We start from the raw sequence: 25,699 nt of genomic DNA on the forward strand, positions 1-25,699 counted from the left end.
ACAACACCCCACTTTATGTCTGCAAGTAAAATAATGAAATCATGAAATGCATGAGATTTCAGGAGATAAAAATAATTTCACTTTTTATATTGTTTTTTGAATCATAACTTCAAACAAAAATATCTGATTTCTAGTGTATGATACTACATAAAAGATAGTCTTGCTCATTTTTCTAAAGTATAACTACTTAATATTCGTTAATATTTCCAAATGATTTGATGATTTGTTAATTTTTCCATCAGTATGATATGAGGACTAATTCGGATTACATTTATGTGTTGGATTTAGGATGTGTTCAAGGTGTTAATGCCCAGGAATTTCATATGTTCATAAGTTCACGGAGCAGGATTAGGCCATTCGACCCATCAAGTCTACTCCACCATTCAATCGTGGCTGATCTATCTTTCACTAACCCCATTCTCCTGCCTTCGCCCCATAATCCCGACACCCGTACTAATCAAGAATCTGTCAATCTCCGCCCTAAAAATATCCATTGACTTGGCCTCCACAGCCGTGTGTGGTAATGAATTCCACAGATTCACCACCTTCTGACTAAATAAATTCCTTGTCATCTCCTTTCTCAAGGTACGTCCTTATATTCTGAAGCTATAGCCTCTGGTCCTATACTCTACCACTAGTGGAAACATCCTCTTCACATCCACTCTATCCAGGCCTTTCACTATTCAGTGGGTTCAATGAGGTCCCCCCTCATCCAACTCCAGTGATTAGAGGCCCAGTGCCTTCAAATTCTCATCATATATTAACCCAATCATTCCTGGGATCATTCATCGTAAACCTCCTCTGGACCATCTCAGATATGGGCCCAAAACTGCTCACAATGCTCCAAATGTGGTCTGACCAGTGCCTTATAAAGCTTCAGCATTGCATCCCTATTTTTGTATTGTAGCCCTCTTAAACTAAATGCTATCCGCTAACTCTACCGACCAATGAAAACTGGCGTGTGGTATCTCAACTTCCCCTTTCTGAAGTCAACAAATAATTATTTGGTCGTGTTGACATTGAGTTTGAACAAACTTTGGCACCACTCTACTAGATGTTCTATCTCTCTCCTGTATGCTGGCTCATCGCCACCGGTGATTCGACCAACTACAGTGGTGTCATCAGCAAATTTATAGCTAGCATTGGAGCTGTACTTATCTATATTGTCAGGGTGTAAAGAGAGTAGAGAAGGGGTCCAAGCACGCAGTTTTGAGGTGTATTTGTGTTGATGGTCAATGAGGAGAAGATGTTGTTCCTGATTCGCACTTTCAATAAACTTCAGACATTAATTCGGCTAAATGTGTTCTTACTGTGGAAAACCCACTTCAAAGTAATGGGCAGGATGTTCCCTTAGTTTTAAGATACGTAGGTAATTGTTAATCCTGCTAAAAATGGTTTTGTAAACGGAAATTAAAATAATGTGGCACGATTGATTTTACTGATCACAGTTTCCATGTTCAACCAGAACCATGTTCAGATAGAATCTTCGTCAAAATAGTTAAATAGAAGATTTTGACCATAAAATGACTCACAGTGTTGGAATAACTCAGCATCTCTGAAGGACAGAGGTAGGTGAAGTTTCAGGTCAGGCAGTCTGAAGAAGGGTGCCGACCTGAAACATCACCTATCCATATTCTCCAGAGATGTTACTTGTCCCAGAGATTCCCTCCAGCACTATGTGTCTTTTTTTGTACACCAGCATCTGCAGTTCCTTGTATTAATACTTTGACCACATTCACTTTGGTTAATAAAAAGCAATTACAGTTGCAAACATATTATTAATGCAAGATAGTGTTGTAATGGTTTATAAATATGTAGAATTGCGCTGACAATGTAATATTCTTGCCGATGTTGTCAAACAATGCAAATTAAGCTGTTCTATCTGACTACTGATTACTCATAATCAACTTTAAAAAAAACTATTCAAGGAAACAAAAATATAGAAGTAGGGCTTACAGTCCTTCAAGCCTAAATAATATTTAAAATAGTCAAGGTGATCCCGTGCCCAATTCACATATTCCTATAATATTCTCTGATTGTCTTAGTTTAACAAGAAAATATGTTTGTAAGCCTTGAATATACCCTGTAATTGAGAATCCTCAGTCCTCTAATGGATATATCTGATTCAGACCACCACAAAGTTGAGTCAATTGACCTGTTTTGCTTTGATATTTGGTTCTGCGAGTTTGGTATTAGTTTGTTACTGACATGTGTATTGTGATACAGTAAAACATTTTCTTTGTATGCTATCCAGTCAAATCATATTATACATGATTTCATAGAAACATAGAAACCAAATAGGTGCAGGAGTAGGCCATTCGGCCCTTCGACCAGGCCATTCATATGATCATGGCTGATCATCCAACTCAGTATCCCGTACCTGTTCACTCCATACCCCCTGATCCCCTTAGCCACAAGGGCCACATCTAACTCCCTCTTAAATATAGCCACTGAACTGGCCTCGTCTACCCTCTGCGGCAGAGAGTTCCAGAGATTCACCACTCTCTGTGTGAAAAAAGTTATTCTCATCTCGGTTTTAAAGGATTTCCCCCTTATCCTTAAGCTGTGACCCCCTGTCCTGGACTTCCCTAACATCGGGAACAATCTTCCTGCATCTAGCCTGTCCAACCCCTTAAGAATTTTGTAAGTTTCTATAAGATCCCCTCTCAATATTCTAAATTCAAGAGAGTATAAGCCATACATAAAACACCAGGTAATATAAAGATGAAAAAAAATCAAAGTACAGGGAATAGTGTTACAGTGTTCCAGTTATAGAGAAAGCACAGTGTAAGGGCCGCAACAAGGTAGGGTGGGAGATGGGGTTGGGACTGGACTTATGGTTTATGAGATAACTGTTCATTAGGCTGATAAAAGTAGGGAATAAGCTGCTCCTGAATCTGGTTGATGTACCTTCAAGCTTCTGTGTCTTCAGCATGAGGGAGGATAAGACAGCGATGTAAATAGTCCCTGATTATATTGGCTGCTTTCCTTAGGCATTGTGGGTGTAGATGTAGTCGATGGGAGGGAGGCTGGTTTCTGTTATGGACCAGGCTATATCTACAACTCTCTGCAATTTCTTCCTGTCTTGGGCAGAGCTGTTGCCAAGCTGGCCTGCATCCAATAGGATGTTTTCTACAGTAAATCTGTGAAATTTGCTAAGAATCGTTGGAGACATGTCAAACTTCCTCAATCTTCTGAGGAAGTCGAGGCATCGGTGTGCTTTCTTGGCGATAACCTCAATGTAGTGGAAGTAGAGGTTGTTGTCTTAACTGTGTATTACTAAGCTCCCCTATTTCTATCCTGTTCTCTGTATCATTATTATTCGAGGGTTGTGGATGTAGTTCAGTCCATCAAGCAAACCAGCCTCTATTTCCAATGCCTGCCTTAAACAAACATCCTTCACTCAAGATCTAAGAGGCTGTTTAAATGCAGAAGGCATCACAGTTGAGCTCCTGAAACTGCTCCCTCAATATTCAAATTCGCTCTGAGATCCGCATGAATCACAAGCATAGAGCAATTTTCTATCATTGCCGATAATGTTATAGCTTTCTGGCATTCAATAATTCACTGACAGATATTTTATGTCCGCTGTAATGTGTTTGAAAATATGCCGCACTGCAACTGTGGCCGAGATTGGGGTACTAATTCCTTGCCTAACATGATTCTGAACAGCAGTTTGTTACCCTTACGTCACTGTGGGGAGAAAAGTCTCGCAGACTGACAGATGGATGGCTGAAAACTAAATTGGTTTTCTTAAGTGGTGAAGTTGATGCAACACTAGAACTCTTATTGTGTTTATTTTTTATCATCATATATCACCTGATATTGCTTAGTACCAATATCACATAGTGCACGCGATGTTTTGCCTTCATTACTTCAGTGATTACACTTTGAAAATGGTTGATGGGCTAAATTGGAACAACCCGTGGCCTTAACATAAATGCAAGCATTTCTTATCTCTGGTAAGAAGTTATTTTTCCACAGTATATAACAAGTTCACCCATTAATTGAAATGTCATCTGTCAGTGTAATGGTTAGTGTTGCTTGCATATTTGGGAGGAACCATCCCTGCAGTGATCATTGTAGGAACTCTGCAGGAGTATTTGGCTTTTATCAATAAAAGTTTAATTGATTTTAGAACAAAAAGAGGAAAGTACAAAAGTTGTAGGAAAATTAAGAAGAATGTAAAAGCTTTTGTACTTTCCTCTTTTTGTTTTAAAATCAATTAAATTTTTATTGATAAGAGCCAAAGGGTCTGCGGAGTTGCTACATCTTGTAGACTTTTAGACTGTAGAGAAACAACGTGAAACAGGCCCTTAGGCCCACCGAGTCCTCGCCAACCGGCGATCATCCGGTACACTAGCACTATCCTACACACTAGGGACAATTTACAATTTTTTCCGAAACCAATTAATCTACACACTTGCACATCATTGGAGTGTGGGAGGAAACAAGGTGAATGTACAAACTCTCTACAGACAGCATTCATAGTCAGGATCGAACCCGGGTCTCTGACGCTGTAAGGCAGCAACTCTACCACTGTGCCACTGTGCCGTCCCAAAGCCTTTGTAACATGTAACTTAACTTTTGTAACTTTAGTGTCGTTCAGTTTATTATTTTCACATGTACCAAAGTACAGTGAATACAACCAAGCCGTCCACAGTGCGCAGTAAAAGGATAAAGGATCTGCTGAAATTTAAAGATTGCAATAGATGATGGCAGATCCCCTTCTGGGACCGGCACGCAAAGAATCACCATGCTCCAGCGCCATCTTGGATCTTGAAGTGGTAATAAAGTGATATGTGAACTCATGGCCACAGAGGGCTGTGGAGCCCAAGTCAGTGGATATTTTTATGGCAGATGTAGACAAATTCTTGATTAGAATGGGTGTCAATGGGGTATGGGAAGAAGGCAGGAAAATGGGATTAGGAGGCAGAGATCAGCCATGATTGAATGGCGGAGTAGACTCGATGGGCCGAATGGCCTAATTCTACTCCTATAACTTGTGAATTGAGATGGTGATGGAAGTAGCACCATAGGAACGCCAGGAAGTGGGAATCTTACAATCTTTCAACAGCTAACACTGGATCCCTAGCACTTTCCCTGGGTCAGGCAGATAATTTGAACCCAATTTAACGTTTTGCTAATCTTGAAATAACAATAGTAAAAGTACTCCCTCCCTCAGTATCTGCTCATTCTCACTGTCCAGGTGATCATTCTGATCTGATGATATCGTGTTACCAAAGCCCTTTTACCAAATCTGAGTCGTTGGTTTCTCACGTTGTAGTTTTGTGCCTGTAAATGGTGCAATATGAGATTTGCATTGTATATTTACTGCTGCTTGTGTTCTGTTGCAAGGCTGTCATTGCATGTTATTTTTAATAGATGACCGTACTGAGGCAACAGACCGCACACACACACAGGAAAACAGCAGCTGGTGAGGGTCCAGAAGATTTGCAAATCACCGAGAGCACAGAAGCTGCACTGAAGACAACGTGGAAGGTAGTTTACTTCAGCCGTAGTAACCTGGGCGCGTTATATGATTCTCGCCTTTTCAGCAAGTTTACAAGTACTTACATTTTGCAGCATCTGTGGAGGGAATGGGCAGATGACGCTTTGGTTCAGGACCCTTCCACAAACTGATGGAGTAGTGGGGTGAGATGTGGAAACGAGAGGTGGGGGTGGGGGAAAGCTTCCACTTTGATGGAAGTAGTACTCAATTAAATGACAAAGGAAAAGTGATAAACACAAAATGCAGGAGTAACACAGCGGGATAATCAGCATCTCTGGATAGAAGGAAAAGGTGATGTTTTGGGTCGAAGCCCTTCAGACTGGCTTCAGTTCAAAGGGATATTAGGTAATTCCTTTTGCAGCAAAGTATTCTTAATTTCCCTTCTCCACTGGAAGCACTTGGACATTTGTGTGGTTGTTCCTATCTAAACTAAATTGGTAGGTCAAACAACACCAGAAATAAAAACAGATGGCTCATTAAAATTACCTTATGTGTTCATGGAGTTATTTTTGAATGGTACATAATGCAATAATGTACCAAATCAGCCACAATAGAACAGAACTGAACCATCTGTCTCCTCAGTCAATGTAGGTGGGAAATTAAGTTTAATACTGTCAGTTACATCTTATTATGACAAGAAAAATGGACTGCAGCAGTCTACCTCTTAATTTCCCAAGGCATTAACAATTTCAATATTGGAATGTTGCTGGTATGTGAGATTCATGGAGCTTTTCTTATGCAATAGGTCACGAAGAGCAAAGTAAAGTGCTGAATATCAATATTTTAAAAAAGGAACACTTTGAAGTCTGAATAACAAAATACTTCAAAATTACATAGGTTATTAGATGTAAAGGAGAGGAAAGGTTCAGATAAGACAAAGTTTGTTACAAATAAGTTTATAGACCACTTAATTCCTGCAGAAATATTGCACTAATGTTTGATACTGATAAATAGGTAGTATATTTGTTAAGTTTCTATTGTAATTCAATATAATATATTTTCACATAATCTTGTTTGCATCGTTAATTTTGCACTGCAATGCTAAAGATGGTCAATTGCTCATAAATGTTAGAACATCATAAGGATGGCATTTCACTCTATGAAGCTTCCGTGTGGTTATAATTCACTAACAGTCGATGGGTTTAATTCACTCCAGAACACACACTTAAAGTGAAATTATTAATCAATGACTGGAAATTTAAGTACTATTCTTCCATGGGTGAATATGTGTTGCTATTGTGCTCATGACCACATTATTAGTGTCTCCAGAGTCGAGAAGGCCTATTAATTTGCAGTGAAATGCAGAAGTGATATTCATTAAATATTTTAAAATCTTTAGTGCTTCAATTGCTGAAGAGTTTAAGGAGTTAGTTTGTTTTAAATAATTTTATACTGTTTTGCACTGATATTAAAAATAATATTTGATCCTCAGAAGAATTTGCACTACATTCATCAGATTAAAAGTAACCTATGAAGGTGCTCAATGCAAAATGTTACATTTGAAGCAAACTATAATATACTAGACTAAGTGGGACCCGTTGGGTTCCAGCATCACACGGGAGGGCTGGTCCCCCAACGCAATATTCCACCTCTCCACCAATTCCAATATTGGTGGCCAGTGGGTGGGGGGGGGGGGGGGGGGGGGAGCGCTAGTATGGGTGTTGTGGGCTGAAGGGACTGGTTTTCAGAGGGCTAGTATGGACATTGTGGACCGAATGGATTATTGGGCTGGTGGCTCAGTCACTCAAGCCTGTTGTGCTGGCAGCTCACTCACTCACAGCTAGTGGCCCAAAATGCTCCTCCTGGGCTAATATGTGCATCTTGGGCAAAAGGGACTGGTTTCTCAGCTAATAGGGGCCTCGTGGGCCGAAATCAGTGGTTTCAGGCAGGTCAAACAACTCATTTCATTTTATTTCCATTTCATTTCAAGCGCAGGGCACGTCGAACAGCTGATTGCATTTTCATTTCACTTCCCTTGCCATTGCAGTTTCAAGCGCAGGGCAGGCCGAACAGCTCATTGCATTTTCATTGCCATTGCCATTGCAGTTTCAAGCGCAGGGCAGGCAAAACAGCTGATCACATTTTCATTTCACTTCCATAACCATTACAGTTTCAAGCACAGGGCAGGCCAAATAGCTGATTGCATTTTCATTTTATTTCCATTACCATTGCAGTTTCAAGCACAGGGCAGGCCAAGCCAAACAGCTCATTGCATTTTCATTTCATTTCCATTGCCATTGCAGTTTCAAGCGCAGGGCAGGTCAAAGCCAAACAGCTCCTTACATTTTCATTTCATTTCCATGCCATTACAGTTTCAAGCACAGGGCAGGCCATGCCAAACAGTTAATTGCATTTTCATTTCATTTCTATTGACATTGCAGTTTCAAGCACAGGGCAGGCCAAGCCAAACAGCTCATTGCAATTTCATTTCATTTCCATTGCCTTTGCAGTTTCAAGCACAGGGCAGGCCAAACAACTAATTTCATGGGCTAACAAATCATTTATTGCAAGTACATTGCAGATTCACAGTTCAATTGACGCACAGTTAGAACGAGAGTCATGACCTCTCCCTCGCAATCTTGCAGAGTGACTGTCATGTTCAGGCTTCCAGGGTTTTATAGTCCTGTCCCCCCCCCTCCCCCCCCCCCAGACGGGACGTTACCTTCATCGCGGTGATTGATAGGAGAGAGGATCTCAATGTTTTTTAAACACTCATAACTTTTTTATTTTTCATCGATGGGAAAAATCCTCGGGGCCTGCTCAGTGGAGGAGGACTGTGACTAAGATGGCCAAATATCATAGCGATATATGGTAGCGTTTTTTCTAAAATCAATATACAGCACAGACAGGAAGTGGTCAAGATGAGACTTTTAATTATTTTGATTTACCTGTTAGATTTGCTTTAGTTTTCTCCACTATTTTTTGTCTGTATTCATTCTTGGTTAGTTATTAATATTACATTTCTACACTATTCACATTTTTTTTTTGCTATATTTTGTGTTTTATATTCTCATATTTATGAGCATTTTTTTCATATGTTGGTGGGGTGGATAGTATATTGATATAATTGTATGGATATTCAAATATTTATGCGTAGATTTTAACCATATTTCCACCTGCAACTAGGCTGATTTACTATTCACTAACACCCATGGCTTCTGAAACCCTATGTACTGACTTCACAGGCATAATGAGGTTAATCTTTGATATGTTCAAGTGTTTTTTAACACAGAAGAGCAGAATGTCATTTCTCTGACAGCCAGCATTGCCTGAGTGGGTAAATCCTCCCACAGTGCTTGGAGCACTTCTGGCCAGTTGTACTGTGGAGGCAGTCAGGGAATTACAATCTTCCTTATCATATATGCAATGATGTTTGCAATAAAGCAAAGCGGACGTGTGTTCAGGTGTAGGAACAGCTGGAGCATTGAAAATCCTTCCAGTTCTAACTACAGATCTAGCCGTGCTACCACAAAGCTTCACACCCAGATATTCCCATTTCATTTCCTATATTATGCTTTCATATGATTGGGGTTTTTTTTTTTCTCTTTTGTTTCTTCTCTACTATGGGGTGAATTTATTTTGTTTTTAATTTAATTCAGAGCGCCTCATGCATTGTCAAATTATGATTAAAGGACAAAATAAGATTGCTTCTCAGCTTGTCTCACAAGCCATCACGGAACAATAATGGATAGATTAGCATTTGATTCGTACTCCATGCAGTTCGAACAGTCTGTTATTAAAAAATAGACCTGTTCAATATATAAACATTGGATAGACAAATATCATTCTGAAGAGGTGATAGCCCCCCTTGAACAAGAGGAAAATTAAATTCCAGACTGATAACCACACAAAAGGAGGTCATATTCCACATCAGCTTCTTGCAAGACTACTATAGCTAGCCTCACTTCTTAAACATACAATGAGACAGAACGAGGCCATTTGCAAATTGTATGGGTTCTCATAGAAACTACCTTATTAGTTGCCTCCCCTCTTTCCCTACTTATCTGTCCTCATGTGACTGATTCACTCATACATGCCTGTCATCTCCCCTTTGATTCTGTTTTGTTGTTAACTTAAACTAAAGCCAATTTATGATTACCAATCAACACATGTTTAGGGAGACCTGAGCATCCAGAGGAAGTCCACATGACCATGGAGAGGATAGTTGTGGGCATGAGGAATCCACGGGTTTCGAGTCTGGATTTGGGACCAGACATAAAGATCTTGCCCAATGGAATCGAGTTTGGAATTCAAGTGCACCAAGTCAGCCATCATAGAAAATTAGGATTGGGAACAGCAGCAGGCCATTTGACCTGCAAGCCTGCTCCACTATACATTATGACAATCCAAATGCATGATCTCGATACAAAATGTTGACTATCTCTCTGACTCCACAGATGCTTCTTGACGCACTTACTGCTGCCATTTATGCTTAATGTGCCAAACTCAACCCAGATTGGTGCTAAATCTTTGCCTAGTTTTCACATTGGTATTTTGTCAAAGTTCTGATGCAGATATGTTAATGAGAAAATCTTACATTGCCATTCATTTTGTGGTGCTAGAATTGAGAGCATTCATTGATATAATTTATTGAAGAGTATTTGTTCTGAGCATTAATAGTTTTGGCATTGAACAAACTATCAAACTCCCCTTAAAAATGTACAGCCACAGAATCATTTATTAGTATTAGCTAAATTTACATAACTGTTGACAATATCATTGATGCATGAATGTAGTTAATAACATTTTTGGGGAACACTGACAATATTCCCTGGCTAGATAAAAAAACGCTGGAATAACTAAGCGGGACGGGAAAGAAGGAATGAGTGACGTTTCAGGTCTGAAGGGGGGTACCGGTCAGAGACAGTGCCTGGCTCGCTGAGTTACTCCAACATTTTGTGTCTATCTTCGGTGTAAACCAGCATTGGCAATTCCTTCCGACACAATATTCCCTGGCTTCCGGTTTCATTCACAGTTTTGAACTCCGGAATGCACTGGAGGTGACAGTAAATCAGTCTTTGTGTTCATTAGCTTCAGTTGCTGCACATAATACCATGACACAATTGAAAGGAGAACAGGACATGGTCAAAATTCCTAGCTCGCCCAAACTGCCAAAAACTACACACAAAATGTCTGCCACCCTTCCCATTGTTTAGTGACCACACATTAAAAATACATAATTCAATAAAAAATCCTAAGCACATCTGGTGAAATGAAGTAATGCACTGTATAAATATATATTATTACATTTCTATCTTTTCGGTTCCTGACAGAATTTGCAACTTTAGCTATTGTTCATTTTGATTCTGTTTATTTTTCTTTCAACCAAAGTAACAGTTGGAAAAAGGCACATAACAGCTTGGGAAACCGGTGCTGATTCTATTTTTGTGTACTTGTTGTTGATTTCACTATAAATGGAAAATTCATGCAAATTAGTTAGCAAAAATAGATTTTTAAGGAATGTGAAAAGAAACTTACAAAAACGTCTTTGCGGTAACCTGCCAACACGATGTTCGAGTTGTGATTTTTTTAATCTTAACATCAACTCTTTACATGCATCATGTTCACCTTTTGTCATTCATAGATCTATTTATGTATTTAAGCAAAAGAATGCGGATGCTGGAAATCTGAAATCATCTATTTATATACTAATTGTAAAGCCTTGGGAGTCAGAATTAACCTGTTGTTGGGACTGTCAATGGTTGCAAACTGTCATATTTTGAATTTCTTTCTTCAAAGTTATCCGATTAGCAGCTCATCCTAACTTCATAATCATTTTTTATTAGACTGTTAGTGATCTACATCTGCCTCTCTCGGAAGATCAAATTATGTTTGAAAAGGGCAAATTACTCATGGTATAATTTTGTCATTAAGTACAAAATAACTTCATCAATTCTTTCTTGTCTATCTCTACATGAGAACTGTGTAGGTGGTAAATTGGTTATTATTTCATTTTGAACTTGTACGTCATTGGTTCTTGAAATTAGATACTGATTTTCATAAATGCTTGGAGATTAGTAGCAATCCTGGTGAAAGTGTATGATTACTCATGTTATTAAGTATACATATTGGTTTTCATCTAAAATTGTGGTTATAGTATTATATTAATTTCTTGTTCGCTTTAAGTTACTATGTTCACTGTTCCATCAGTGAATTTAGATCTTTGAACATTTTAAGTTTCATGGATAATTATTCAGACATTTCAAACCTAGTCTGGTCTCGCCTCTTCAGAACACTTGATTCGTAGAACATAGAACAGTACAGCACAGGCATGGGCCCTTTGGCCCACAATGTTTGTGCCGAACATGATGCCAAGTTAAACTGATCGTACCTATCTGTACATGATCTATATCCTTCTATTCCATGCACTTCCATGAAGGATGTGCTGGCTCTGGAGAGGGTGCAGAGGAGGTTTACAAGAATGATCCCTGGAATGACTAGGTTAACATATGATGAGAGTTTGACGGCACTGGGCCTATATTCTCTGAAGTTTAGAAGAATGAGGGGGGACCTCATTGAAACATACAGAAAAGTGAAAGGCTTGGATAGAGTGGATGTGGAGGGGATCTTTTCACTTGTGGGAGTCTAGGACTAAAGGTTATATCCTCCCAATTAAAGGACATTCTTTTAGGAAGGAGATGAGGAGGAATTGCTTTAGTCAGAGGTTGGTGAATCTGGAATTCTTTACTCATTTTACACCTACATCCTCTAGTTTTGGACATTTCCACCCTGGGAAAAAGGTTCTGACTCAACCTACCTCTGCCTCTCATGATTGTATATACTTCTATCAAGTCTCTCACACTCTCACACTCTCACACTCCGATGCTCCAGAGAAAACAGTTTGCCCTGAACAGTTTTCTTTTTCACAACTATTCTGCACTGAATAACTTGGTTCTTCTTTAGAGTCTCCCATCCGCTTAGCATCTTTTTATAACTACTTATGGACGGCTCATTTTGAATATGGAGACACAAGAGACTGCAAATGTTGTAATGCTGACTAATTCCTCAACTGCAACCACATTGAGAAGTTGCTCAGAAACATAATTGTGAAATTTCTAGTTAGAAGACACTCAAGAGACACTCAAGAGGTGTGGAGAATTTCAGCAGAACCACCCCATCCAGAACAGTGCCCAGAGTAATGAAGCCATTGACCTGAAAAGGTTTAATGATGATGTGTCACTCTTCTGAATCTGTTCTAATTCCAACACTGGAATTGTGATTAGTTTGGTTAGGTTGTTTAGACCAAATCATTGTTATGTACAACTACTTTTGGTCTTTGCCAGCAAGGTGAGAAGTCTTATATGTCAATGACAATGCAACTTTCATTTGCACTGTGTGAAAAAAATCCCTATGGAGCAGAAGGAGCAACATTGCTTTGATGTTTAAGAAAGCTGCAGATACTGGAATAATCGAAGGTAGGCATAAATGCTGGAGAAACTCAGCGGATGAGGCAGCATCTATGGAGAGAAGGAATAGGCGATCTTTCGGGTCAAGACACTTCTTCAGACTGATGTCTGGGGGGGGGGGGGGGGGGGCGGTTAAAGAAAGGAAGAGGCGGAGACGGAGAGCTGGGAAAGGGAGAGGGAGCGAGAAAGCAAGGACTATGGCTGACAGGGACAAATGCTTCAGTAATGTTGCCTTTCTTTCTTTCTTTTTTTTCTTTCTTTCTTTCTTTCTTTCTTTCTTTCTTTCTTTCTTTCTTTCTTTCTTTCTTTCTTTCTTTCTTTCTTTCTTTCTTTCTTTCTTTCTTTCTTTCTTTCTTTCTTTCTTTCTTTCTTTCTTTCTTTCTTTCTTTCTTTTTCTTTCTTTCTTTCTTTCTTCTTTATTGTTTTTTTTTCATCATCTTAAAATATTGCAGTCTCACAGTACTCAAAAGCTTTTACCACGAGGGGCCCGTTGAGATATTTGACATCTACATTTATCAAAAAAATAATTTCACAAATAATTCCTGTGTTACTTCATATTAATTTCTTACAAAATGATTAATTGAATTCTATTACAAAAGAGGACGGGCCATTAGTTGCAAATTATGTTTGTACATTTTGCTTTTGAATAAAATAATACCGAGTTCTGATTGCACTCGATTTGCTCAGTGGCATTAACATCTAATATTTGCACCATCAGCTCTTGGCAGTGTAGTGCCCGATTAGTACAGAATTATGTGGAACATTTGTATGTCATCAATGTCACAAGTTCTTTACCGTTTCATTACACAATTTGTTCACCGGGTTAATTCTCGGGATGGCGGGACTGACATATGATGAATGGATGGGTCAACTGGGCTTGTATTCACTAGAATTTACAATGATGAGAGGGGATCTTATAGAAACATATAAAATTCATAAAGGATTGGACAGGAAAAATGTTTCCAATGTTAGGGGAGTCCAGAACCAGGGGTCACAGTTTAAGAATAAGGGGTAGGCCATTTAGGACTGAGATGAGGAAAAATGTCTTCACCCAGAGAGTTGTGAATCTGTGGAATTCTCTGCCACAGAAGGCAGTGGAGGCCAATTCACTGGCTGTTTTCAAGAGAGTTAGATTTAGCTCTTAGGGCTACAGGAATTAAGGGATATGGGGAAAAAGCAGTAATGGGGTACTGATTTTAGATGATCAACTTTGATCATATTGAATGGCGTTGCTGACTCGAAGGGCAGAATGTCCTACTCCTGCACCAATTTTTCTGTTTCTATGTTTCTATCCAGTAGTATGGATCAATTTGAATCTGCCCTTTGATTGGAACCAATCTCAATAAAACCTACTTACTGTAAATATGCCTGCAAAGATTATTGTAAGAGCATAGAGCCATAGAGTGATACAGTGTGGAAACAGGCCCTTCTGCCCAACTTGCACACACTGGCCAACATGTCCCCCAGCTACACTAGTCCCACCTGCCTGCGTTTGGTCCATATCCCTTCCAACCTGTCCTTTCCATGTACCTGTCTAACTGTTTCTTAAATGTTAGGATAGTCCCTGCCTCAACTACCTTCTCTGGCAGCTCGTTCCATACACCCACCACCCTGTGTGTGAAAAGTTTACCCCTTGGATTCCTATTAAATCTTTTCCCCTTCACCTTAAACCTATGTCCTCTAGTCCTCGATTCACCGACTCTGGGCAAGAGACACTTTGCGTCTACCCGATCTATTTCTCTCATGATTTTATACACCTCTATCAGGTCACCCCTCATCCTCCCGCGCTCCAAGGAATAGAGTCCCAGCTGACTCAACCTCTCCCTATACTTACTAAAATGAAACTGGTTTAACAGTTCATATCTCACTTTAAAATGTCAAAGTGATAACTTCTAATTATGACAGATCTCGACTGTGAATCCAAGGAGAACATTGTGTCTATAATCTCTGTTGTTTTGCCATTAACTCTGCAGAGACTTTCAAATGGTTCCATTGATCCCAATGATGAGATTAGTCGGGTTGTGGAGATGCAGGACTTGCTGGAGAAACAGAACTTTGAAGTGACGCAGATGAAAGACCGTCTGTCTACAATATCAGCGCGGGTGGCTGAACTGGAAGAAGACCTGAATACAGCCAGGAAGGATCTGATCAGATCTGAAGAAATGAACAACAAGTACCAAAGAGACATCAGGGAGGTGAGATGTGACCAACTTCCAATTATTTAAAATCATATCCTCTTAAAACTTCTCGTGTCTACAATGTAAATATTTTCATCTGAGATTTTTACTAATTGGACAATGGTTTGCAATTTTGACTTTGTCTATTCCTGTTGATATTTTCTAAAACTCCTGCTATCACATTCTTTACCATTCACTCAAGCATTTTCCCCTATTACCGATATTAGCTTAACTGACTCGTAATTCTTTGTTTTTTCTCCCTGTTTTTGTTTAAATAATAGGATAGGATTTGACACCCTCCATCTACAACAACTATTTTATAATCTAAAGAATTGTTTGAAGATGTCAACCAATGCATCCACTATTTCCATGGCTATCTCCTTTTCTGATTAAGGGTTAAACATTTGCTCAGGAGGAACTCCCAAGCTCATCTTTAAACGGTGCCTGAGGAATCCTTACCTCTACAAAAGAGAAACTCAGACCATTCTCATTGCACTGAAGTTCTCCCTTTGAATGTCATGGGGTTTGAAATGACATCTTTCTCATCCAGGAGTGTCAGCAACCAAGCAAAGGCTGACATCTGGTTGAATTCAACATTTAACTCTCTGCTTTGTTGGCTTTAGGCAATGGCACAGAAGGAAGATATGGAGGAGAGGATTACAACGCTTGAAAAGCGTTATTTAGCTGCACAAAGAGAGTCCACATCAGTGCACGATCTTAACGATAAACTTGAAAATGAGCTTGTAAATAAGGATTCGCTGCACCGTCAGGTAACCTTTGTGTGGTCGATAAACATATTTATGCTGATGAGTAAACTGGTTATTTTATCCACCCCTAGTAAATCATATAAAGACATCTTTAATCTTTAGGATTGTCAAGTGCTGTTATTCTCACCATGCATTTGATGAGTAGTCATTTATTTGGAGCTCGTTGAATGGCAAGATTAGTCTTTTATATTTGTTTACTTCCGTCTAGTTTTCCTGTTCACTGTGGTAGTCATGCACCAGCTCCGATTCCAAAAGTCTGACGGCTCAACCTTAATATTCAGTTCCAATATCATTGCCAACTCTCCCACGAGGGTCACATGAAACTCAGCTAGGCCAGCCATGTAAATACAGTAGCTACAAGACTTAGGTTAGATGCTCAATATCCTGCAGCAACCAACTCGCCTCTTGTTACCTAAAGCCTCTGCACCATTTGCAAGGCACAAGTCCATGAGTATTATGAGTGTAATGAGTGCAGCCACAATATCACTCAAGATGCCCAACATCATCCAAGAAAAAACAGCTTGCCTGGTTTTAATCCCACGTATTTTTCTTAATATTCATTTCTTCCACCATAATAAAATGCACTGCTATTATTCGCATAAATTAGTTGGACATCACCTCCCAAACCTGTGACTGCATCACCAAAAGGCAAAAGGACAACAGGAGGGTGGCATTGTGGGGTTGCAGTAGAGTTGCTGCCTTACAGCACCAGAGACCCAGGTTCGATCCTGACTACGGGTGCTGTCTGAACAGAGTTGGTACGTTCTTCCTATGACCGTGTGTGTTTTTCTCCAGGTGTTCCAGTTTCCTCCCACACTCCAAAGATGTACAGGATTTTAGGTTAATTGGTTCTGTAAATTGTAAATTGTCCATAGTGTGTTGGATATCGCTAGTGAGTTGGTTGGCGTGGACTTGGTGGGCCCCGAAGGCCTTGTTACCACAGTGTATCTCCATACACTAAAGACTGAAAAAGGATCAATCATGGGTTCATCTCCAAGTTGCACACAATGTTAACCTGGAAATATAGCATAATTCCTTCATCACACGACCATCTTCACAGATTCAAGACATTTCAGCACCAATCTTTTTAAAGGCAGTTAAGAACGGGAAATAAACACTGGCTTTGCTTGTCCAAATCCTGATTTAATACTGAGCGAGTGGTTAATTGACAAACCTCAACAATAACTATTCAAAGTGTGTAAGATTAACGCTGCCCCCTCTGAGAGAAAATGCATGTTAGTTCACTCACAACTGCCAAATGCATGCGTACAGCCTACCACAGCGAATTAGTGGCCTCAATTTCTGTGACACCAGGCTGACTAGTCAGCAGCGCTTTTAATTTAAAATATAATCCTGCACATCAGGACTGCTCTACTTAAATCTGTGTGATGAATGGAGCAGCTTCCTTGGATGTGTTGAGTCAGTTGCACAGAATTCAACCTACGATGTGCCTTTAATTCATCCAGAGTCACTCAGTTGCTGCATCATGCAGCTGATTTTTGTTTTCACATTGACAAAAATATTTTCTGAACCAGAAGTGTATGTATGATATATGATTGTATTTGCTTGGAGTTCTAGAGCTCAGGGCTCTGTCAGCGTCATTTATTGCAGCTTGATGTTTGAGTCCCAGTGGTTGTCTTCAGCATTTAGCAGAGGATGAGGAAGTCCCCTCATTTTATTTATTTGGGTCACCGCCTGAGATTGAAGCACTGATGCAGTATCTTTTTTTTGGTTAATACTCTCACTATCTGCAACCTACAGGAAAGACGGCAACCTTCTGTTTCCAGACAGCTTTCAATTTCCAAAACTCCAGAAAAGAATCAAAAGCTGTTTGATCCATAGAAGGTTTAAACACTGATGAATCTTTAATTATAGTGCACGCAGGCAACGATTAGTAGCTATTGTACCTGAAGGTCAAACATTAAAGGCTGGAACAATACATGATGAACATACGACAGTAGAAGCCTGCACTGTTAAAATCACTGGACGTACTTTTCACTGAATCCTAATGTTAGTTGAAAAAGTATAAAGATGATGTGTGTTGCTTTGCTTTGGATCGCACTCATCTATTCCTGGTTTGAGACCAGAACTGCTAGCTCCAGCCCTACTTGAGTTATACGCAGGATTTAATGCTTGTTTCTCCTGGATTTTGTGTGACAGGTTACGATGCAAGACTTAATTAGTGTATACCTAATTTCTATGTGACTCTCGTATAATGTCCGCCCCCCCCCATGATAGCGGTCTGGTACTAATCTTAAATGTTCATTTGTAAGTGGTATTATCATGTTCTTCATGTGTGTCTAACCCATAGTGCTTGGTATGACAACTGTGTGTAACGAGGGAGGTTTCCTTGTCACGCGCCGCTAGCTCCCCAACTGCTGAGTAAACCTAGCGGGTGAACAGGCAGCATTATGTGGTATATGCGACGGCAAAGGTTGCATGTTTGGCCTCCCACGAGGACCCTTCTTCAGCCCTCTCTAGCTAAACACTATCATACTGTACTACCTGTCCTGACTGACTGCATCCCGTACGTGAGTTCATATAGTTTTTTGGTCTTGGACCCGCAACCCCACATACACCATTTCCCTCTCTTCCAGATGTGCTTGCCTGTCCGCTGAGTTACCCAAACATTTTCGCACCCCTGTTTTTTCGCATCCCTGTGTTATTTCTAGATGTGCCTGGGTGCCCCGGTGGACTCATCCCCCCCAGCCCAATGGTAACTTGCCTGGTGTGTAGTGTGTTGATTAGCAGAGAGTCCATGCTATGGGTATGTGGGGCAGTCCCATAACCTTTTACGGTTAGTCTCAATGACGATGTGGACCTTAGAGAGTTCAGCGCTAGTTACCCAACGAGAGCAGTTTCACTTTCGTACGTTGGCCACACCACATCTGTTCCCTTTCCGTTAACGAGCGCTCCTAGTTTACAACTAAATATTTGTATTTTCCAAACCTAGGTGGGGCCAATTTATCACAATGTGTATACCTAACCGCCTTATCTGACTCTACCACAACTTGGAAGCGTACGGCGAGCAGTACAGGTTGGCGAGCGCGATTTTACTCGCTTTGCGGATTTTTTTGTCCCGCCTTCTACTGAGAGACTAAGGTCCCCACGGTGTGTCTGGGGAATGTCCCAACTCGTCCGGCCAGCACCCCGGGCGTCAGGCTTGAACTTTGGGTTTCTGGAGCGTGTGGCAGAGATCTAGGCTATGCCACTGTGCAGCACGCCCCTAACATGGGTTTGTCTGACGTTTGTGCGAGAGGTTTTTTTCTGTGCTGTCTGACTCGTGTGTACTTCCCAATACATATTTAGTTCCCCTTTCCCCTATACAACACTTCACACTTCCAACTCAAATTTTTGATCATAGGCCCTCGTCTAAAGACGTCGCATTTACAAAAAAATCATATAGTGCAGAGTGGACGATGCCCATGATTTACCACTGTCTCCCATCCTATTTTGAGTAGATGGTGCGGGGGAGAATGGGACCGTTGTGTGTCCGGGGCCTGTAGACAAGAGATATTGACCTGTGTGACCCCCCCCACCCCCTCGCCCCCCACGCCACCCGACCCCCTCCCCCCCCCCCCCGTCCACCCACTCCACCCCAGACCCCCCCCCCCCCCCCCCGGAGCACGCTCGGCTCACTTTTCACCCTCAGGCAGACGCTGTTGCGCTGTCATGCAGCACTCCCCAGCACTTTTTCTTGTCAGATGTGAAGACCGAGAATCGCGCCACATCAGGCATGCCTGGAGTTGTTTTTTGCGTATTCCCCCCCCCACTGCAACACAATTGGCTACACAGTTCCCGACTCTGCCACCCGCCGGCACGGCTGTTCGATTTCTCGTTTTCGATCTGAGGTGGAGGCTGTCCGCTGTGTGTCACGCATGCGTGTGTCGTTGACTATATATTTGTGTGTCCCCCGCATGTCCTTGCCATGCGACCTTGCATTTAATTTTTTTTTTTTGGGGAGGCCGAATAGCCACCACCCCCCTCATTACACTCACGCCTCCAATATGGTATTTTGATCACTACACCCAGAGCATCACCACACGACTCTCTGATCCACTCTCCCAAAGAATTTTTGATTTTTTTGTTTTTTCTTTTGGCACCCTAGCTGCCGAAAATCTTGTGCTGCTGCAGCGGTATATCTGATTAGGAGCTGGCACATATAATGGATGAGGAGTCTCTGCGCCCATGCCACTCTGGTATTTGATGGACTTTTGCATCTGCGTATGGGGTGCGCTGCCACCTTCGCTACCAGCCGCAAGGCAAGTCCTGTTGTCCCGGGCATCACCCAAAATGTCACCGTTTTCCCTTCAGTGCCCCTGCTTCCCACCCCCTTTTCCCGCTGCGTGACTGCGTGGTTCCATGTATATTGTGTTACCAGTGTTGTGTGATAGTTTGCACTCCTCCATAGAGTTGTGTTTCTTTGCTCACCTTTTCAGGAGGTATCGTCCCTTTTCTCCTCGCTCCTTTCCCCCCACGCACAGCTAAGGGAGCTTCTTATTTCCTAGTTTAGAATTCCTCGCCTCTCCCGGTCCGCGTTTTTATCCCCTCCCTATTTTTCGCAGCTGCTCCACACCCCCAACTACTCCACTCCTTAGTTACGCGTTCCTCTCGTCCCGCATCTTGTTTGGGTCACGGGCCTCCCTCCCCACCACCTTGCGTCTGGACCCGACGGGTATACCATAGATTCTTTGCCCCCGTCGTGCTGCACTGTCGTGCTGGTGCTACGTCTCTGGACAAGACAGTACATATGACCGCACAGCCGCCCCCAGCTTGTCTGTACATCTCTGTTTGCCCCGCCTGCTGATCACATCATTGCATTCCAGCCCCTTTTTCTGAGATATATCGATTACAGTTGTTTGTTCCACACACTATCATCCTTTTTGCTTTCACGAGACCTAAGGGTACTACCTTTATTCCGGGTCAATTATTCCACTCCGGAGCCGATGCATTATAGTGTATCATCAATTCCCCAAAATCGGATCTGTTCTGCAGACTGAACGCCGATTACGAACATGCTGTATCATTGATGTTACATACTACCAAGACTGAAGATCTTGACGCGCACAGCTTACGTCCCGCGTATGCTGTTGTGGTTAATCTGGTTGGAGACCGGAGTTAGTATCGCCAGGTGTAATAAATAAGGCTGAACATTCTGTTTTCCCTAAGCACAGTTGATACGCTATTGGCTTCGGTTCGTTTTTCGCGCATCTTGCCCCGTCCAGTGCTGCATTGTTTCAGATCTTTTCACCCCGAATACTCTCGAAAAACTCTGTGACCTAGTTCCTGACCATTGGACTTTATCTATAAAGGGGGTGAGCGATAACATGGATGTTCCAAGGGTCATTTGACCAGGTGTGTCTACATTGGATCTAGTACATTATTTCATCAGCCGCGTCCCCGACTGTGCAGTGTGTGTTGATCAGATTGAAATGTCGCACGATGAGCCGGGCGTGCACCGCAGTTTAACAGATCTAAAGGTGGCATGCTCACAATGCGATCCTACAAATCTGCATTCGTAACCACCTATTTTGCAGTCACAATTACAGCTTTTTGAAATCGACCCGCTGTTGATATGGTCGGTAGCACGGATTTTTTTTCTCGCTGGCCGAGGCCGGACGGAGCGTCGCTACTGGCCCGAGCGCACTATTCAGGTGCCCTTTCCTCTTACAATTCGCACATCCTTGGGACAATCCTAGTCGTGCCTTTTGCGGCACTTATGGTGCGTTGACAAGGAGGCGCTCTACCTACTCTCGCCGGATTTACTTCTATTACTGATAGTTCAACCCATGTGTCAGTGAAGCCTACACGACGTTTTTTATGCTTTTGAATGTAGTCGTTATTTTTGTCAAGAATAGTATTTCTGTGACACGATGGTGTAGCACTGTACCCGGAATATACATCATCCCGGTTTTGTTTGTTTCACTTTTTGTTCCACCAACCCCCCAACTTGTGATTCATGTGTTCTTCCCCGCCTCTGGTTGTACACCCTCATTACCCCATTGGGTGAGAGTACGCTTTTGGTTATCCGCCGCTCTAGTGGTGCTCCCAGGCCTGACGTGTGCCCCCCCCCTTCTTCTCGTTCTTACGCTTCCCTGCACCTTTGTTTCAGATCTCTTTCCATTTGTAGAGGTCGGGGTATCAAAACAAATTGGTTGTTGCTGATTGACCATTTGGGTTCGTGGTAAAAATCATTAAGTAATGTTGTGTGCTTTACCTCCTAACTGATAGTGTCTCTTTAAAAAAACTGGCCGCTGAGTATGAATACGAAAGACAACCTGTACTCTGTGCCCCTACACTCTGGCACTTTTTTCCGTTTACCAGAATGTTTAATTCTCTAATAATAAAATCCCTAGCCGCGATAACCCCTTCCTATCTTTATTCCTCCTATTATTAACTTACACCAGAGAATACTTGTACTAGTATTGAAGTGTGCGTGCATGTAGGTACTTACACAGTATACAGATTGTTTGGCATTAATGACCGCTTAGTCGTAAGACTTAATTTGACTCTACTGGAGTAATAACTCGGCATATTAGGGTGGACTAGTCAAGTTCGAAACCACATATTGTTTCTGTATAATGCCTTGCATTATTTTTATTTATGCTATGAACTTTATTCCTCCGCATTCAGTCGGGATCTAGAGGGGTGGTTATGTGGAGCGGGGTGAAAGAGAATTAAAGGATTATTTGTAGAACACCGACCCATCCACGCCACACATGAGTCCGACTGGATTTTTACTTCACTTCACTCTTCAGGAGAGCAGAAGACCAACTGAATTCGTGCAGTTCCAGTTCTTCTCCTCCCACCCTACTCCCCCTCTATGACAAAATCATCAGTGGCGGATAAGGCCGACAGTTTATATTTCCTAGCTAGTCCACCCGCTTTATGTTGCAGATACTTTGTGTCAATATATCATTCGTTTATATGGGTTTGCACACTTAATTATAGATAGCTCCAGATTGTATTTGAATGTACCGCAAAATCCATCTCCACGTGTATGATTAACCGTTGCATACTTTCTTTTGTGGAAAGAGGGTTTAGGTAGATTTAACCCCAAGACTATGTACAAACCCCGGAAATCTGATTACTAGCGAGGTAGTGTTGTAAGTAGTCAAGCGTACAGTTATAATTCATCACAAATCACTTTCTTTCAACCAAACATAACAGAGGGAACGTTGATTCAGAGGCCACTCTGCTGCATAAGAACTGCACGGCCTGTGTGGATTCTATATAATTTGTATGGCTGATGGAAGGAGGTGATATTGATGACACGAAGACTCCAAAAGTTGATTTTTATTGTGATTGAGGAGCGTGAACCCCGGACCAGGGAAAAGAGGGAGTTCTCATGGATGAGGGAACGGTTAGTCGAAAATAATTACTTTCTAATAATAACAGTGGAGAACAGAAATCAACCCACATGCATGATTGTGCAGATTGTACAACCATGTACTGTAAGAGCAGGGACTGCTGATAATCATTGGTCTGAGTGTATACGTTAATAACCCAGTTCTCTCTAATTATCGAGTCTCTCTCTCTTAGTATGCTGTATCTTTCTGTCTTCCTCTCTCTCTAATTTCTCTATCACGAACTCAATTCAATTTTTCAATCAAATTGTGTAGAATTTCAAATCAGATTTAACAAACTTTGTGACATTGCATGATGTAAAAAAAAAGCTGATGGGTTATATGCCAAACGCATATATCTCTATCTCGGTCTCCTCGTGTTCTTTCTCTATATCCTCGTGCTTCTATTGGCATCTATCCAATTCTGATCTCTCTATCTATCATCTCTCAAGGCTAATCGGTATCTCTATATCTCTGATCTCTCTACTGTTATCTATCTCTTAGTCTTATTCTCTCTATGCTCAAGATCTCTCTCCTAGCTCTCTATTTATTATATCTCAATCTATTATCTATCTCCCTATCTCTCTCTCTATCTCTCTCTCTATGAATCTATCTATCTATCTATCTATCTATCTATCTATCTATCTATCTATCTATATCTATCTATCTATCTATCTATCTATCTATCTATCTATCTATCTATCTATCTATCTATCTATCTATCTATCTATCTATCTATCTTTCCATATCACTATCTCCCTATCTCTCTCTCTCTCTCTCTATCCCTCTCACTCTCTCTCTCTCTCTCTATCTCTCTCTCTCTCTCTCTCTCTCTCTCTGTCTCTCTCTATCTCTCTCTCTCTCTCTGTCTCTCTCTCTATGTCTCTCTCTCCCCCTGTCTCTCTCTCTCTGTCTGTCTGTCTCCATCCCTCTCTCTGTCTCTGTCTCTCTCTCTGTCTCTCTCTCTCTCTCTCTCTCTCTCTCTCTCTTTCTGTCTGTCTCTCTCTCTCCCTCTCTCTCTCTCTCTCTCTCTCTCTCTCTCTCTCTCTCTCTCTCTCTCTCTCTCTCTCTCTCTCTCTCTCTCTCTCTCTCTCTCTCTCTCTCTCTCTCTCTCTCTCTCTCTCTCTCTCCCTCTCTCTCCCTCTCTCTAGAGCGGTCTCTCTCCCTCTCTCTCTCTCTGTGTCTCTGCCCACCACCACCCACAACCATCCCACCCCACATCCCGCAGCACTCTTGAGTTCAGTATTCACGTGCATTACATTTGGCACTATTTGTATTTGAAGGAATTGTAAGAGTGGATGGACTCCAAACTGTGAAGAAGTACCACGAAGCCTGATGCCTCCTTGATGTCACATCTGATGTTGTGATTTAAGTTCAGCTTTAGGTGGTTAGATGTTAAATTAAAAATGAATTGTTTCCATTTGTTCCTGGGGACATGGGATTATTATTTGAAGTTATTCCATTCTTGATAAATCTCCTTTAGTGTATAAATCATGAAGTGTCACGCAATGATCTAAATCTTGCTTTGCCCACAGTTTGATTTGTAAAGGTTATAAAGTTCTGTAGTATTAAATAATCATAATTTGCTAACTTCTCCTTACTAACAAAAGTGAGAATTTAATAACACAAAAAGAATGACAGCACACAATATATTATGATGATTGATATTATTAAATAAGTATAAAGCATATGTTTCAGTAATGTTGAGATGTGGTGCATTAATAATTTGAGACAAGAACATAATGATGGGAAAAGATCAGTGACCAAACAGTTCCGAAAGATGTCAACACCCAGATTGCCTTACAGCGCTTGCAACGCTGGAGACCCAGGTTTGATCCTGACTACGGGTGCTGTCTGTATGGAGTTTGTTCGTTCCCACTGTGACCTGCCTGGGTTTTCTCCGAGATCGTCGGTTTCCTCCCACATTTCAAAGACGTACGTATGTAGGTAAATTGGCTTGGTAAATGTAAAAATTGTCTCTAGTGTGTGTAGGATAGTGTTAATGTGCGGGGTTTTGTTGGTCAGCCTGGACCTGATGGGCTAAAGGGCCTGTTTCCGCGCTGTATCTGTTAACTAAAATAAAATCAAGGGAGCCAACTTTACTCCAGAACACATTGAGGATGACCATGGAGTAAGGTTCGGCATAGATGGTTTATATGGAGTAAGGTTCGGCATAGATGGTTTCTTTTATTGCATTGGCTTCAGTGTTCTTTTTTTTTGGTAGATTCCCACAGCAATTTGCACAACACCCACTTCCAATTAGGAATCCCCTGTTCCATGTTCTTTAATGCTATAAATCAGACCCCGCACTGATGTACAGCCACAGCTTGGAGCAACTCCACAGCAAGTGGGAAATGTGAAGCAATCGAACATGGCTGGAGGAGAACTGACACATGCATAACTTTTATGAAATTGTGCAGAAATAGGATGTGATGTTGGAGCCAGTTATTTATCTTCCAGCCGGCAATTTTGACTCACTTTTCACTTACAC

General features: G+C 41.4%; 1 protein-coding gene across 1 annotated transcript in view; it reads left to right on the forward strand.

Annotated features, from left to right (window-relative positions):
- Positions 1-25,699, forward strand: part of LOC129708529 (liprin-alpha-2-like) — a 59,530-nt gene that overhangs the window by 32,694 nt on the left and 1,137 nt on the right. Inside the window, exons 3-5 of the mRNA XM_055654332.1 lie at positions 5,386-5,502; positions 14,892-15,113; positions 15,719-15,865. Coding sequence (XP_055510307.1) covers positions 5,386-5,502; positions 14,892-15,113; positions 15,719-15,865 — 486 coding nt within the window. The remainder of the gene's footprint in view (positions 1-5,385; positions 5,503-14,891; positions 15,114-15,718; positions 15,866-25,699) is intronic.

The sequence above is a fragment of the Leucoraja erinacea genome, chromosome 24 (genome assembly GCF_028641065.1).
Source record: "Leucoraja erinacea ecotype New England chromosome 24, Leri_hhj_1, whole genome shotgun sequence".
Taxonomy (NCBI): domain Eukaryota; kingdom Metazoa; phylum Chordata; class Chondrichthyes; order Rajiformes; family Rajidae; genus Leucoraja; species Leucoraja erinaceus.